The sequence below is a fragment of the Canis lupus genome, chromosome 37 (genome assembly GCF_003254725.2).
Source record: "Canis lupus dingo isolate Sandy chromosome 37, ASM325472v2, whole genome shotgun sequence".
NCBI lineage: Eukaryota > Metazoa > Chordata > Mammalia > Carnivora > Canidae > Canis > Canis lupus.
The window spans coordinates 14,118,854-14,137,211 of NC_064279.1; the positions used below are offsets into that span (position 1 = coordinate 14,118,854).

Below are 18,358 nucleotides of genomic sequence, written 5' to 3' on the forward strand. Positions count from 1 at the left end.
TGCAAATCATGTGTCTAAGGAATCTGTATACAGAATATTTAAGAACTCTTATAATTCAATAATTAAAAAACCAAATAATTAGATACTTCTTCACAGGAGGTCTACAAATGTCCAATAATCACATGAGAAGATCCTCAGCATCATTATTCATAGAGAAATGCAAATCATTAGTCATTGGGGATATGCAAAATAAAAACCACTTCACACCCACTATGATGGCTAAAATCTTAAAAAAGGAAAATTGAAAGTGCAAGAAGGTGAGGATTCAGATAAATTGGTACCCTCATATATTGCTGATGAGAATGTAAAATTGTGCAACACTTTGGAAATAGTATAGTAGTCTCTCAAAATGTTATACAGAGTGACCATATGGCCCAGCAATCCCACCCCTGGATATCTATCTATCAAAGAGAAGTGAAAACTTAAGCCCACAAGAACATGTTTTTAGTGACATTTATTTCACAGCTGAACATGATTTCAAATGGTTGTAGCAACATTATTTATAATCAGAAAAAGTGGAAAAACTCCAAGTGCCCATCGAATGATGAGCAAGTAAACAAAATACAGTCTATCCATATAATGGAATATTATTTAGCCATAAACTGCAGTGAACTACTGATACATACTACAACATGAATGAGCCTTGAGAACCTCATGCTTAAAAAGAGCCACATGTCTTATAATTCTGTTTGTATAAAATGTTCATAATAGATATATTCTTAGAGACAAGAAGTGAATTAATGATTGTGGGGTGAGATTGGGGGTGGGGTGGGGTGGGGGGTTGGGAGTGAAAGATGGGGGTAGGCAGGCAGAAATGGGAGTGATGGCTAATGGGTATGGGACTCTCTTTTTGGGTTTTTAAAATTATTCTAAAATTAGATAATGGTGATGATTGCAAAATTCTGTGGATAAGCTAAAATAGACTGAATTGTACTTTTTAAAAGGGTAAATTTAATGTTATGTGAATTATATCGTAATAAAATTTTTATAAGAAATAAAAATAGTGGGTCTTGAAGCCCCAGTCAAGCCTCTCAATGATTGAAGCTGCAGCCCTGTTGATATCTTGAAATGGTTGCCTCCTCATGAGAGATTCTAGCCCGGAACTCCCCCGTCCAAGCCACTTCTAAATATTTGACCCACAGAAACCCTGAGAGACAATAGGATTTTTTAATGCATTCAATTTGAGGGTAATTTATTACACAGCATTAGGAAACTAATACAATGCCATTGTGCTCATTGCATTCGAGGCATCACTAAATGAGCTCTGTGTGTTGGATACTTCATAGAGGACCAGCCATGCCCTTACCCTTCAGAGTGCTCCCCCTTGTGTAAGAGAGGTAAGAAGGTGTAAATGTGCCGACATGCGCAGTAGTCATGAGTTCAAATATTTTGTTAAATTGTCTACCTAAGTATTTTTGTTAGTTCCCCAGCCCTCTTTTCTCTGTAAGCATATATCAATCCCTTCATAATAGTAGGAATGTTTGAAAGCTTCCAAAGACATTCATCTTTTAAGATTTGTTACCTTAAACTAAAAATTGTTCTTTGACCTTTTAGATTTTCTTCCCTTTGTTTATCCCCATAGAAGAGTGAAAACAAATTTTTAAAAAACGAAATATAGTGTAGACTGAGTCTTTCACAAACCCAGAACCCCAACGTGAAATGTTACCACACAGTCTAAAAGTGAAATACAGGGATCCCTGGGTGGCGCAGCGGTTTGGCGCCTGCCTTTGGCCCGGGGTGCGATCCTGGAGACCCGGGATCGAATCCCACGTCGGGCTCCCGGCGCATGGAGCCTGCTTCTCCCTCTGCCTGTGTCTCTGCCTCTCTCTCTCTCTCTCGCTCTGTGTGACTATCATAAATAAATAAAAATTAAAAAATAAAAAAAAAAAATAAATAAAAAAGTGAAATACATTTTTTAAATCATTTCACACTGACAAACTGCTTGAATTGTGCCTCCATGCCTTGTTTTCTTCAAGGTCCTAACTTAATTCCTTTATGCCCAACCTCTTAACTGATATATTCTCTTTTTGTTGTTGAAATGATGCTTTCAGATCCACAAATGCTGTTTACAGGTGGTCATTGACAATGGATCTTTCTCCATGTGGTTTGCGGATTCCTTGAAACCTGAGTCCATGAGTAACACTGTCTCTGACTTTGCTTCTGAAGAGTGGTGTATCTGCAAAATCCCTCTGTTAAAGTGCAATTCCAAAGCCTACCAGAAATCGAATGCCTCCCAAATGAGATTCTAAATCAAGCTTGCTTTTTAGAATCCATTCTGTCTATGTAACACCCAACTCAATGTGGCCACTGGCTTGGCGTGCTTGCCTCCTCTGGCCCCCTTACCTGTCTGTTGCGGAAGAGAGTTTACCATCTTAGAAATTAAATGGTTACTTGTAGTTTCTCTCTGCTGAAGATCACTCTCAGAATAAAAGTCTTATGACAAAGTAAGAACTCCACATTTCTTTTCCTTTCATTATCCTGTTAGACTTTTGACAGAAGTAACCTTGCCAGGCGACTTTTTTTTTTTTCCATGGATTTGGCTTTCTTTATATTTTTAGTGTCACCAGGGGGTGCAGGCAAGTAGAGTACATTAAAGCTAATACATCACCACCTGTCAGTGGCACCTTCCCTTTGGTACCCCTTTCCTTGCTGATTTAAAACACTCGGTCCCAAAAAGCTTATGGTTGAGTAGCAGGAAGCTAAATGATGTATTCCAAAGCTCTTAACACATTGCCTTGTGTAAATGGCCCATTTGAGTATTTCAGAAACCAAACAGGAGAGAAAAGAACATTGAAAGCACGGAAAAGATTAACACCTGTTTCCAGTCTTCAAAGAAATTGGAGCATACTATATATACCGAGAGTAAAACCACTTGCCATTTCACATTGAGACATTTTATTCAAATTTTCAATTCTCTATGCATAGCGTCCACATATTTATGGGTTTGTTTGACTGCAGGATTCCACACAGAACTTAGAAGATGGAGAAGTTATGAATGGTGTACAGCCAGAGCCACCGACATCGCCGAAAACCAAGGATGCACTGAGGTATTCTCTTTATGTGATTAAGAGTATTTTAGTTATATCGAGATAATGTTTCTTTAATAGTTTGTAGTTGTTCCTATTTTATAGGGAAGGTCAAGATAAGTAGAATAGTGGACTGAAACCTGTCTCAATTCTAAAATTAATTAGTCACTCTTCTATTTTCTTTTATGATGTAAGAACTTCCTGACAAACATATATAAACGAGCGTCCAACTCTTTCAACTCTTCAGCAACCTGGATTTCTTAATTGCTATTTTTCTCTTTGAACAACAGTTTAAAGTGAATTTTCAGAGTTCATTGTGGTTGAGTGTTCTGCTTTGACACTAGCGCTTTGAATATTGCTTTGCATTCTGTTTTAACCTTCTTGGAATATTTTATTCAATGTATATAACATGAATCCAGTCTATCACCAAGGATTTTTCATGTTTTTAATGTAAGTAACTCATTATATGAAGTCATTTGCTCTCATTTTCCTCAATAATTACTTTGTTCTGCACTAATTTCCAGTCCTGCCTTAGCTGCTACACAGGTTCAGTTCCGAGTTTTGCTTCTTGCTAGTTCTATGAACTTAGGCAAGTTATTTGTCTCTTTGCCCTAGTTTCTGGTCTGTAAAACAGAAATAATATTAAAACCTTCCTCAGAGGGTTGGTATGAAGATTAAATGAATTCATGTAAAGAACTTCAAACAATGCCTGGGCCAGAGTCAGCCATGGGAATATTTGCTACTGTTGGCTACCACTGTATTGTGCTCATCATCACCACCATCTCGGTGATGATAATGATACTACCACCACCACCACCACCATTCTTACCATCATTTTTTTCTAAGTTGCTTCAAATTTTGCACTAGAAAACTAATTCCATATTTAATAGTGGTAAGAGCAATTAAGTAACTTGTAGACACCCAATCTATATCCACTACTCTTGTCTCCAAATCCTTGGACTCCAGTGTGAACACTTCCCCTTATTCTTTTTGTGTTTTATTTCATGCTAAAAAACTTCATGTAGAGAGTACCAGTTTGGAGAAATCAGCTGAAATCAGGTTGAGGCCAAGTTCAGAAAGTAGAGGAAGTACAGACTTCCAGCTCTTGCAGCCTCTTTGGTAAGAGGAGGATGAGAAAGATCTTAACAGCATAGCATGCACAGCTAGCAGCAGGAAGCTTGGAGATTACAACTGCAGGAGAACACATTGGTTCTAGCTGGCATGGAGTGATGAAGAAACAAAGGAAGAGAAATTAGGAAGTCACTTAGACCTGAGTTACGTGGTCAGCATTGTCCTGGGGCAAGGATGGCATGCTACCCCACAGAGTCTGGCTCAAAAATAGGACTTTGGGGTCACTTTGATGTAGGTAGCATAGAAGCTCAGCAGATTATTTGCAGAGTCCATATCAAAATATTTTGAACTTTTTCCTATACTTTAATCCCCATAGTCATTGCTCAAGCAATGACTCTCAGACTATTACAGTAACTCCACTGTCTCTTCTCTTGAATATCAATCTCTTTATCCTAATTGATCTGACATAGTACTGCTGGATAAAATTTCTTAAACCATAGCATTCAGCAAGCCATTCCTTCATTCCAATTGAATTTCGTTAAGTCCTTGATTTGAACACTACTTATGTAACTTTGGACTAATCATTTAGCCTCTTTAATTTTATTTAATATGGAAAATGGGTATCATGATCACACAGATTATTATGAAGATTAAATGAGATTTATCGCAGGCAATTGCACGTAGTACAATGCTAAATGAAAGCCTAGATAAATATTTGTGGCTGCTATAGTTATGATTAGCACACATTCCACAGTTTGTTGTAACTGTCGTTCTCCCATATAAGTCTGTGAATCCTCCAAGGCATTCTTGACACGTCATACAGGTCTTGGAACATACTAGCAGCATATTTTTTCAGTGAATGGTTAAAACACATTGCTCCATAGATCATAAGCATATCTATTAACTAGTTACTCACAATTAACACATTTTTTAAAGAAAAATAACTGTCTGAGGAGGTTCTCCAAATAGGCTTATAATATGCATCTTCTATGAAGTACTATTCAATTTCCCTTGATGATGAAGTAAGAAGTTTCTCTTAGGTGGTTTCTATTGGGTGTTTTTAAATTTTTTTAAACTGTACTTTAAACTCCTCTCTCTTTCTTACCTTTTCTTTTCTTTTTGAGGGGGCGGCAGTGCAGAGTAAGAGAGACTATCTTAAGCAGGCTCCACTCCCAGCATGGAGCCCCATGAGGGGCTTGATCTCACAACCCTGAGATCATGACTTGAGCCAAATCAAGAGCTGGATGCATAACTGACTAAGCCATCCAAATGCTCCTAAACTTCTCTTTCAACAGCAAGCAACATGTGCAAAAGACCTTCACCGGATCTCTAAGTTCTCCGTCATTCCTGACCTCAAACTATTCCTTGACACATTTCCAAATTTGCTTCCTCTAGACTTACCTCTCTTCCCAGGCTTAAAACAGCCATCAAGTTTTATTTGTCTTTCCCTCTGATATCCATTCATTCGGCAAATTATTGAGAGAGTCCATGTCAAAAAAAAAATTATATATATATATATATATATATATATATATATATATATATATCGCTTAAACCTTTCCCCAGGTATTCATGCTTTATTCCTGTAATTCTTACTCAAGCCTTATTACCAATCTGATTATTGCAATCATTTACTCACTCCTGTCTCAGGAATCAATCTCTATCTTGTCTTATTCTTTTCTGATAGATCCCACATATCACTGCCAGATAAATATTTCTAAACCCCAGCATTTATCACAGCACTCCTAGTGCCGACACCTTTAATGACTCCATTTTCTACAGAACTAAGTGTGCTTTTTTTTTTTTTTTTTAGCATAGAATTTGACATATCACTTTGAGATTTGATCTCAAGCTTGTGGTTCAACCTTCTCTTCTCAATACCTGCCTCTGTCTTTCCCGTCCTTTCTCCCTGCTCACTGACCTCTTTCTTTAATATCACAACTAGTCTATGTGCCCACACACCCTCCTGGTTCAGTGTCTCAGTGTAGACTGTGTTCTTTCATCTGCATGCCCCCTCCATTCCCTCACCTACTTTTTCTGACTGAAGATCCATTTGCCCTTCTCAGTTTCATCTAAAATGTACCTCTTTCAGGAAGACTTTCCTGATCCCAGCTTCCTTTCCTAATCCTGTACTAATTTCCTCTGAGCCTCATCAGAATGTGCCTCAACTTTGAAACTCACATGAGAGTAGCTTAAAACTTTGCTCTTAAAAAAATAGTAATAAAAAAATAAATAAAAAATAATTTAAAAACCCCTGCTCTTGAATATAATAAATTATAATTTGAGTTCTGACTCTACCTTGTCAAGATGGTGTGAGGCTTGACAAATTATTTTACCTTTCTAGGCATTGGTTTACTTATCTATAAAATGGGACTGACATGTTTACCTTATACTTTTGTAAGAGTACATGGTATCATGCTAGAAGGCCATTAATATACTGCCTCCCAAATAATAACTTATAATCAGAAAAAGTATACTATGATTACTACTATCATTCCATTGCTTTGTATTATTCCTTGTTATCTGTCATAACCTGCCTCCCTAGATTATAAACTCCTCAGACATTGGCCTCTGTATTTTCCTTGTAGAACTTCCTCCTTGCAACTACTCTATTAATATACATTGAATTTAGGTATGTTACATGAATCCCACCATCATCAGCAACAAATTTTTTGTTAGGTTTTCACTCAGTATATTTGCATCAACAAGACATCATGATCCAGCAGACCTGTGCCATCAACAAACTCTTCTGGGAGGTCTTTCTTTCACATTCCATCTCTCACTCTATTCCACATGACAGACCTGCACGTTAGGGCCTGAAGAAACCCGGCTGAAACCTTCTATCCATGTATTACCCATCATCTTCTCTATGGCAGCAGTCTAATCATGAAGAAAGGGTTTTCCTCAATCCTATAATACCTGAGGATATTTTTTTTAAGATTTTATTTATTTATTCATAAGTGGCACAGAGAGAGAGAGAGAGATACAGGCAGAGGGAGAAGCAGGGTCCACGCAGGGAGTCCAACGTGGGACTTGACCCCGGGACTCCAGGATTGTGCCCTGGACCAAAGGCAGGCACGCAACAGCTGAGCCACCCAGGCGTCCCGCTGAGGATATTTTTAAAAGTCTTACTGAAGAAATCAGTTGAAAAAAATGGAAAGTTTGAGATAATTTCCTTTTAATCTGTAAACTCATCCCTCAAAAAGTTCTAATAATCATCCTAATAGCTGATAGTTACTGAGCCTTTTGTGTATGCCAGCTACGACTTGTATGATGTACATGCTATGTCCTCTAATTGTTTTTAAACTGACAGTTCTACTAGGAATTCATCTTAATTTCCCCATAGTCCAAATAAAGAAACTAATACTTTTGGTGTTCATTTAAATTATTTACTCAACGAACTCAAAGCCACCACTACTATACACTGTCTCTCTAATTTCATAAGTGAATCATGATTTTCTTCCAAAATAAGATATGTGCCCCCGCACCACACCTGCCCTGAGTCTTGTCTGTCCCTTCCTCTAAATGAGTGGCCTGTGACTGAGTCCAGTAATCTCAAGGCTAAAAATGCTATCCATTTGCCTCCTGTGAGGACTTGGACCTGCAGCCGTCTGCAGCTCTGGCATCCTTGCCCTCAGGCTTCCTGTGTTTCTTCTGGATGGAGCCAAATGCAGTACTTGCCATAGAGTTCCTGCAGAGTAGCTGTTGAGGACGGCTCACTTTTAACCTTTTATTTTGTACCTTCGCCCAGAGTTTTGTCCTAAAATCTGAGATAGGTAGCAGCTGGTCCCAGGAATTAGTTGAATCAGTTTAGTCAGTTGGATCTGAGGGCATTTAGCTTGATTAATGCTGTTGGACCTAAAGTTCTGTGACTCTCCGCTCTCGCTTTAGTTGTATAAAATCAGCTGTTTTGATCTTAGTGAAATTACAGACTTTGTGTAATTAATGTACTTTCCCTTTACCCCACATTTCATTTTTTGTCCGTTTTTCACAAGTAGCTGCCAGTCCCTTTTTTCTTTCCACTGCTAGAATGTCCTCTTCACCTCATTCTCTAAGTTTTCCATTCTCAGTCTGCCTCCAAAACATAAATTACTGTGTACATATCCTGTTCACTGGTCCCTGAACCCTACTCTGCACTTTACCTAAACAAATAGCATTAATAGTGTATATTTCCACATCTTAGTAAAAAAATCTCACTTTATGAGATTAAGTATTCAAATAATTGTGTCCAGCCTTACTTGCTGTGTTTATCTTTCATGAAGGGTATATATACAGAGATTTCTACAGAATTCCATCAGGTATATATAACACAAGGTTTTTTTTTCTGCCCCTCCCCCTTTAAAATAAGTAAAAATATCACGTTTATGAGACTTCCTCTTTCAAAAGCTTTTCTTTCCATCTTAAAATAATGGATAAGAGCATGGTAAAACATAGCCTGTATAAAATTTGTGATGCTGATCTATTTAAAATAAATTTAATTCTCTGTATCTGCCTATATATTAAAATCTATAAAATCAAAAGTCTTCTGTGCTTTTTTCCTGAGATCATATTTTGATGCTAGTAATTTAACATTTGTCAAATATCTTTCTAGCCAAAGATTGTGCCTGTCATGTATATAGATAGCACACAAGTTTATTCTGAAATCTAGAAAAAGAGAATCTTATAAAGTATAAATGAACCTTTAAACTGTACCCCCCCCAAAAGTTGTGGTGTTTTGAAACAAGATTGATTGCTTTAACAAATTATAAGATTTACTTTATTTAAGTGAGTGTGAAAATAGAGGATTGATATTTCTTGAAGAATAGATATCAGTATAATACATAGATTTTACTATGTTTTACAGGAGAGGTTTTGAGTTGGGTAAAGAAATATTTGTAGGCACCTGGGTGTCTCAGTGGTTGAGCATCTGTCTTTGGCTCAGGTCGTGATCCCGGGGTCCTGGGATCGAGTCCCCTCCCATCAGGCTCCCTGGGGGGAGCCTGCTTCTCCCTCTGCCTATATATCTCTGCCTCTCTCTGTGTGTCTCTCATGAATTAATAAATAAAATCTTTAAAAAAAAAGAAATATTTGCTAGACAAAAAAATCCATAAAGCCATCCTAAAAATTCTTAAGCTAAAATCTTGAACTCTATACTAAACACTATATCCCAAAAGCCTCTATATAATACATAAAAGGGCTGTCTATAAGCACGTGGATATGTGATACGTTTATTAGGAAAGATTTGTGTTATGTTCTAAGTGTAAAACTATAAAAATACATTATAAAGGTAGAGATAATAGTTTTAATGATTTTTAAAGATATTTTTAAGATTGTATTTATTTATTCATGAAAGAGAGAGAGGCAGAGACACAGGCAGAGGGAGAAGCAGGCGCCACGCAGGAAGTCTGATGTGGGTCTCAATCCCAGGACCCCAGGATCATGCCCTGGGCCAAAGGCAGGCACTAAACCGCTGAGCCACCCAGGGATCCCCTAACCAAGATTTTCATGTTTGTTTTTAAAAGTCTTTAAAATAATACCATAACCCTAGAATGTTAATGCTTTGGGTTTAGACTTTCTCAAATACCTGTAAATGCACTATAAATCTGTTATTATATAAAAATTATTGCTTTGTGGTCCATTAAAAGCTATACAACTTTTTCTGCCCACCAGACAGTTTATATTTAGGACATATAATGCATATCTACATATAGTATTACATATATATACACACAGAGAGAGATTATGTGAATATACAGATAATGAATATATTCATATAATATCTATTCCCTCACACAGAAAGTATCAAGAATCTATTTATCCCATGATATTACCACTCTAAGATTTGTTTTATTTCTAACTTGTACTCCAGGCCTCTGATAGAACCTGCTTGACTGAACAAGTTTTAAATATATTGGCAATATCTGAGAAAAACTCATTTGAAATTTATTATCAGATTTGAAATTCTGTCATATTTCACAAATGTTAGAAATTGACATGCTCTTTTTTCAGTTCTTAATGATAATAAGTTTGCAATGAAAACACATTAAAAATAAGCCTAGTCTACTGATGAGAATATATTTAATGTATTTATTTTAGATTGCTGATAATTCAGAGAGTACTACATGCAGAGTGAATTCATCAGGCATTTTGCTTTCTTATGCTGTTCTCAACTTTCTAGCAAGGAGCCAAAATTTCACCGTTTTCAATTTGGAACAGAAAAGCATTTGTAGCAGCTGTAGCTCTTAATTTGACATCTAGTTTCAGGTCATTTTCATGTAAATAGGAAACAATAGAGACCTACTTACAATTTCCATAACAGGGATGCTTGCTTCAACTTTATCATTTTTCCTCTAGCAATTTTATTTTCTCTCTGTGGGATTAAAGGAGCCAATAATTGTCCACGGTTATTATTTTTCATCTTTATAAAAACTTGTTAGTTCCACTCCTTATTACTCAAAGTTTCCCAATATCTTGTATATTTCAGTCATACACACTATCCATTAATGTTTCTAGCTCATCCTTTCCTTAATCTGGAGTAGGTTAGGCGGGTCAGGCTTTCTATTTCTTTCTGTAATACATTTTCTTCAGGCTTTACAACTTCTTTTTCTACCTCTAAAAAAAATAGGAGGTGAAAATTTAGAATTGTTCCATTGAATACAACTGATGCCTTATTGAAAGGCAAGTCTAAGTTCTGATTTGTAATGCTCTGAACATGCCCATATGGATTACCAACTGTGGCTTCACTGTTGTAAAATGTAATTCTGTGCTTTTTTCTAGTAAATACGTATTTTGTTTCAATTTTCCTGTTCTGGGGTGGAAGCCTACTTTATGCTTGAGCATAGATAAGCTTAATTCCATGTATTTTATCATCTGTACAGTAATTTTCAAGTGTGTCTCAATGGAAAGAAATTTCATTTTTGTATATATTCTTTTAAATATGTTGATTTATGCAGATTAAGTTAAGTAGGAAGTTATTTTCGTGGGTCGTTATTTCCATTTGTTTCCCTTCTAGGGGGAAAAAAAATACGAAATCAGTCTTTTAAACATTTTATTTCCTGGATCTTGTGAACATACCAGCAAATCATGTACTCATTTGATTTCATCTCCTGCTGTTGAATTTACTGCAGTTGATATAATCTTAGTTTTTTTTTTTCTTTTTAATGTGCTGCTTTTTTTTTTTTTTTTTTTTTTTAAGTAGAGACTCATCTGTGCTTTATTTTTTTTCTGCCCCAGTGATATGACAAAAACAGTGGAGATTTCTGGGGAAGGAGGCCCCTTAGGAATACATGTAGTACCCTTCTTTTCATCTCTGAGTGGAAGGTAAGATGTTTTCTTTATATCAGAGGCTCATGCTAATGAAAAACTTGACTTCAGCTCATTTTCCCAAATGAGGTTTCAAAAGAGGTTTAAATGTGTATCTCTGTTATTCAGATGGATAGCTCAATATATACTTCTGTTTGCCACTTAGGTTTTAGAAACAAAGTCATTTACTTCTAGGATACAGTGGAAGAGCAAAAATATCAATCACAATTTCTGCATTTATACTTAATTATGAAGTAATTTTTTAAAGATTTAGTCATTTATTTGAGAAAAAGAGCACGAACCAGGGGAGGGAAAGTGGGAGGAGGAAAAAGGAGGAAGCTGACTCTCTGTTGAGTGGGGAACTCGACCTGGGCCTACATCTCAAGACCCTGAGATCATGACCTGAGCCAAAATCAAGAGTTGGATGTTCAACTGACTGAGCCACCCAGGCACTCTGGAAACATTTTCTTAAAGTATTCTTGCCAGTGACAGGTAGTAAACAGAATCCTTGAGATGGATTTTAACATACCATTAGACAAATACTACACCTGAATTTTTTAATGTTCCAAAATATACTCCCAACAAGTGAATATAGTAATCCAAATTGGTATTTCCTGATTTTGCTCAGGTATATGGAACTTAGGATAATAAATACTCTAGCATTATAAGTAGCTATATCAGAAGCTATATGTTTTCATTATTTTAACTATAGTAGTAAAATACCATTGTGTTATTTTTTTCTAAAAGAAAATATAATCAAATAAAAATAGTATATCACATTCTTTTGAAATTTTAAAGACATTATATTGCTAAATCCACAGTAGCAAATGGTAATTTAGATACCGGCATTTCTTGAAATTCATGTCCACCTAACTAGATATAAAAGTTGGTTTACTGTTAGAAATTAAAATGGGTAAAAAAAATTTTTAAATGGGTGCCTGAGACTTAATATTAGTACTATTGTAACAACCTTATAATACTAGTGTAATGACAGCCTTTAGCACTGGATTGATAATGACAAGGGGTCTCTTAAAAGAAAGGGCTTTTCTTAAAATCAGTTTCTCACTCATGATATGATTTTGATTAATTTGCTAAATTAATTGTTCTTATATTAAATGCATCACTGAAAAGATAGAATGCCTTATTTTAGCTTAGAAGAGCCACGTCCAGAAAAGTCCATTGATTTTTTTCAACGTCACACAAAATCCAGACCCAACCTTCCTTACTCCATTGCTCTTTCTAAAGCAAAAATTTCCCCAAAGACTATATAGTATTAATTTACTGCTTCAGAATATTTATTCAATTCAGTCTGCCACATAGTGGGAAGAGCAGATTTAGTCATGATATTTTGGTTGGCATCATTTTCAGCAGGTAGCCATCTGCTACCTGTAATTGCAAAGTCATCACCTTTTTTTGCAAATAACATCTGATGCCAAGCTCTTGCTGGAATGAATGTTCTCTAAAAAGAAATGAACTGAAAAGCCAGTGGCTCTTATTGTTTCATTTCCTGTATGTGTTAATAAGCGTGTTTATAAATGTTATGGGTTATGGCACAGGACAAGCTGAGGTTGTTTTTGATAGACAGGAAGGGTATTTACCCAGTTGTCATGAGAAATTCTAATGGCTTTTGGCAGAAGTGTACTGATAGAGCTTTGTGAAATACCAGAGCGGTTAAATTACCAGGCCCTTTAGCTTAATGAAGCCAGAATAGAACACAAGATCATCCCAATTTCCAAAACATGAAGAAATGTACAATGTGACAGTCGCCATACTTCATTTTCAATAGTTCAGAAATCAAGTTGACCCTGTAGACCAGAAATCACCTTCTCTCACATCAAATGAGAGAAACACACTATAATGTATTGATTTCTTCCCTTCTCCTTCCTGGTTCTGATTTCTAGCATAGGCCTTGAAGAATAGAAAGAGTGCTATACTTGGATTCAGAACAGTTGGATTTGAATCTCAGTGTTATCTTTTATTACTTTGAGCAAGTTCCCTAAACTTGCCTCTTGTGAATACCTACTCCACATCAATGTTGTGGGGGTTAAATGATATTAAAAATGTGAAAACTTGTAAAGCACAGAACATATGAATATGTAAATTATCAGTGTTATTAATATTATGGCTAAAACAAAAAAGCCTGGTTCAGAAATGAACTTTTATAAGTTCAGTAATTTGGTGAAATACATATATATGCTTTTTTTTTGCTATCCATTAGTATTATAGAAAGGAAATTTAATTAAAAAACATAAAAATAATATGGAAGTGGAGACATGAGCCAATAAAAGTTAAGAAGTAATGAGTACAGGCTGAAACAGCACACTTAACTCAACCCATGTGTTTAGATGCAACTGAGTATAGAGCGTGTCAGACAAGTGTCTGACTTCATAATGCCATATGGTTTCAGTGTGTGAGCATGGTGGTTTAGGGGGGGTGAGTTAAGGTCATGGTGGTATACTTAGTTCTTAATTTCCTTCCATTTATTGGTTTGTGTCATTATTTTAAATTAGAATTTACATGTAATTCTTTACTAAGACTACTGTAATTGACTTTGCCTCCAATTTCTTTATATATATATATATATATTTTTTTTTTTTTAGAAAAATACTGCCACACCTGTTGTTAAATAGGAAATGTAATTTCACTTAGAACACTCTGAGTACAATATAGTGGCTGCTGTACTAGATAAGGCTTCAGTGGATTCATTAGGTACGACAGCAAAGGGTGTTAAGTGGCACTTGTATGGAGGCCCCTTGGCTTTAAAGTAAGAAACAAAGCAAAAATACAAAAAACTGAGTTCCTGAAAGTAAAAAGTAATCTTATTTCATTGACTTAAAAAAAATTAAGGTACTTTTGTTTTAGAATTAGAAGCATGGAATCTAATTGTTTTTCAATAAAGATGGCATAAAATACATTCGTTTCCTAGTAAAGACAGCTAAATATGACAGAGAAGAAGGAAGGAGTGGGTGAGGAATGACACATAATGGAAGGAGAGGAGATGTTTAGATAGAGATACAAAGCTGCTAGAGTGGCCAAAGCCTTTTATTCAGTGGGAAGAGCAGAAGGGAGCAAGGAGTGAGTGGGTTAGTGTCTAAATGATTATTATAAGAAAAAGAATCAAATGGCCCACCCTCTTATTCTGTGGGGCAGTAGATTTCAGCCTCCTTTATCACCGCTCATTAATGCAAATTAGCTGGTTCCTCTCAGCCTGTAATTTCTCAACAGCATTAATCTTTACATCCTGAGAGCTTTTGTCCCAGATGAGACCACTACCACAGCCCACCAGTTTGGGTCAGAGAAGATAATGAGAGATTCTTTTCCAAGCCTTCTCATACTGGTCTGGATGAAATCAAACTGGAGGAAATCCACTCCTTCTATGGAATAGAGAAGGCAGGAGTGGTTTGTTGCCAGGGACCAAACTAATAAAATCAGTCAGTTTTACATTTTACCAAAATTACCTCTGACACATGGGTTTTACAGTTGAGCTTATTCTGTCAATAAATTTTTCATGGAAAGTTAGGTTATTTAGATCAGTGAGGTTCACATAGCATACTCCAGCTGTAATATGCCAGCTAAATTGCAACCCAGTGGCCTGAAAGAATTAATTCATCTCCCAAAATGTGAAATTAAATCCTAGGGAGTAACATTACATGACTGATGATGTACTGAATTAAATTAAAGGAAGACTTGAATGCTTGTTAAAAAAAATATCGCTTACATAAACTAGTTTATAACCACATGTGAGCCTCCTAATGGATCATGTTATTGTGAATCCACCATAACAAAAATCCAAAATGTGAACTATTAGAGAGTTGTTTAATTTAGGAAAGAAACACTGTTTATTCTATTTCTTCTTTTTCTTTTTCTTCTTTTGCATGTCAGATAGCTCAATTTTTAATATTACGTTACGAGATTAAGGTAGGATTAGTATCTCAAAAATATTAATTTGAATCTCAGATCCTTTATCAAATAGTAGCTTTGGCCCCTTTTCTCTCCCATACAGAATATGATGAGTTTACTAACCTCCTAGAACTAGGAAATGCAGTGTAACACCACCTCACACATGGGTACCTATGACCCAAGCCTTCCCTACCATAAGTGGCGTGACTCTCTCCTGCATCAGTGCACTGCATTTATTAAAGGCCTGAATGCCACCGCAGGTGCCCCTCCTCTTGCTTCAGATGACATGAGCTCATTGAATAAACCTGGCTCTGGAGGCAGAGGCCCTATTGTGTGGTTGCTCCAAACAGGAAGATGGTTTTCTCCTCCACTTTCATTAGACACCGCCCCCTCTCTATGGCTGACCCTGTTCTGTTATTCATCTATAAAATGTTCCCATATTTTATTCAGATTTGAGATTTAATACAAAGGCACTCTGTGATAACATGCAAGGACCCGTGTACAAAAAAGAGTGACAAAGCAGAAAAACAAGAGGAGGAGGGACCAAGGAGGTGGCTGTTTTTCCCACGCCCAGCAGATTCCTCTTGGAGGACATGGCTGTCTGTCTTATTCTGGGGACACAGCTGGGACTCTGACATGCCACAAGAAGAAGGGAATTCTCTCACATAAAATATAGCTAAAATATATATAAGTTTGATTTCTTAAGGTTTGTGGTTTAGATACTACCGAAATACAAGAGTCACATACACACACATCAGGGCTCCTGGGTGGCTCAGTGGTTGAGCATCTGCCTTTGGCTCAGGGCTTGATCTGGGGGGTCCCGGGACCGAGTCCCACATCGGGCTCTGCGCGGGAAGCCTGCTTCTCCCTCTGCCTGTATCTATGCCTCCCTCTCTGTCTCTCATGAATAAATAAAACCTTTAAAACAAACAAACAATGCATTTCATTATTGCTGTAGTCCTCTTCCTCCTTTGCTTTTTCTCAACCCTCCTCTCCGGTCCTGACTCTAAGCAACAGCCACAAAGCACCAGGAGCCTCAGGCCGTCCTCTCTGAATCCTGAGTCTTCCCCAGGCCCTGCCCCCATCAGCTCAGCGTCTCCCTCAGAAGCAGTGAGTGGTGGGCGTGCTGCTCCAGCCTGATTAGATTAAGTCAGGCAACGGGTGTTGAAGCCTCCCCGTGTGGTTCTGGCCTCCTCATCCGTGATGGCTCCCCACACAAACACGTAGGTTCAGCCTGCCTCTGCGTGTCTTCTCTCTCTCCTCCTGCCTGCATCCTTCTGGTCCTGTGTACGGCCCACCTTCTCCCCAGATCTCCTATCCCTCCAGCCTGAGCATGGGAAACACCCACAGGTACTTGATTCAGGGGCACCGACAAATGGGACAGAACTGACTTTTAAACTGAGCAATATGGGGGCACCTGGGTGGCTCAGTGGCTGAGCATCTGCCTTTGGCTCAGATCGTGATCCTGGGGTCCTGGGATCCAGTCCTGCATCAGGTTCCCCGCGGGGAGTCTGCTTCTCCCTCTGCCTGTGTCTCTGCCTCTCTCTGTGTGTCTCTCATGAATAACTGAATAAAATCTTTAAGAAAATAAATAAATAAACAAACAAACAAACTGAGCAATATGATCTGTGCATAAGTGTTTGCTTCTTAAAATGCCAACGACTGTAACAGGTAGTAAGACTGCAAAAAGCTATGGTGAATGTCTGATCTTCTTTCATCATGAAGCTTTGAGGTATCTCGGCACTAACTCACACCTGTTACAGTCAGCCTGCTCCCTTCCCCAAACCGGGCACCTCCGCGTCCTCAGCTCCCCAGAGCTGTAGAGGCCCTTTCTAAGAATATCGCCAACAAGGCGATGGAGTCCTGAATCAGCGTACCCTAGGTCAGTATTTATGTGTCTGGCTTTCTCTCTTTCAGTGGATTTTTTTTTCTCTAAGGATTTAAACAAGAAACAGTTGCCTGAATATAAAGCATAACTTCTTTCATAAGGAGAAATCAATACTTGCTTCTGAATAGTTGCAAATGAAGAAAAAAATTGGCCTATTATTATTCAGTAATTTTATTTCAACCTAAATTTTGCATTTAGGATCCTAGGACTCTTCATCCGCGGCATTGAAGAAAACAGCAGGTCCAAGCGGGAGGGACTGTTTCATGAAAATGAATGTATCGTAAAAATCAACAATGTGGACCTCGTAGACAAAACTTTTGCTCAGTAAGCATTTTTTTTCCATTGTTTTATGTTCTGCAATTGATTCCTGAGATACTTTTAATCACTACTGGGCCCTCGATGATCAAAACTGTTGGCAGGATTTCTGGTCAGCCCCCTTTGAATGACCCCAGGACATCCTTTTTCGAAGGCATCTTATGTGTTGCCATCCTCAAAGGGGGCCTGCACGTGTCCCTGGTGGCCCCAAGAATAGGAAACTGCAGATACAGAGATCCTTGCCGCCTGGTTGTCTGTTTGCATCTTCGATAGACGGGTTTGTTTTGCTTGGGATATGGGTCAGTTAGACAGTTAGGTATTTAATGACTCTTTTCACAGACTGTTAGTTCAGCTTATTAATTAACTAGCTTTGTGTCAGCAGTCTTCCTTAAGCTACTTGTCTGTGAGAGACGTCTATGAGGACTCACTGAGTAATAGAAACAAATGAAAAAAAATTAAAATATTCTCCCTCAAGAAATCATTTTTCTGCATGTGAACATATTATAGGAATGGGTTCTTATAGCGAAGAATCGGAGTATGTGGCAGTCTGATGCATATTTTTTAAATGTATGTTGGCATTGCAATGGGGCTCTAGAACAAGGGAGTAAATACTAATTAATACTCTTTAGTAATGGCCACTGGATTCTCTTGTTTCTGACCAAAACAACTCATAGCATATATTCTCTGTAGCCATTCTCTGTCGATATTTGTGATTTTGGTTGGGGGGAGGGGGTGGTTGTACATGAGAGGAGGCTGTGGGCAGTGGCTGCTTAATGTGGAAAGAAATGAATTTCTTCAAATAAGAATGCCACCGAACTTTTTACAAGGACTGAGAGATATGCAAGGTGGAAACTGAGGCTCATAAAAATTCAACATG

The 18,358-nt window shown here is 37.5% G+C and overlaps 1 protein-coding gene across 7 annotated transcripts in view; it reads left to right on the forward strand.

Moving 5' to 3' along the window:
- PARD3B (par-3 family cell polarity regulator beta) overlaps positions 1-18,358 on the forward strand; it is a 981,548-nt gene that overhangs the window by 513,672 nt on the left and 449,518 nt on the right. For all 7 annotated transcript variants that reach the window (XM_049106749.1, XM_049106751.1, XM_049106755.1 and 4 more), the window contains 3 exons: positions 2,959-3,047; positions 11,310-11,396; positions 17,365-17,490. In XM_049106749.1, coding sequence (XP_048962706.1) covers positions 2,959-3,047; positions 11,310-11,396; positions 17,365-17,490 — 302 coding nt within the window. The remainder of the gene's footprint in view (positions 1-2,958; positions 3,048-11,309; positions 11,397-17,364; positions 17,491-18,358) is intronic.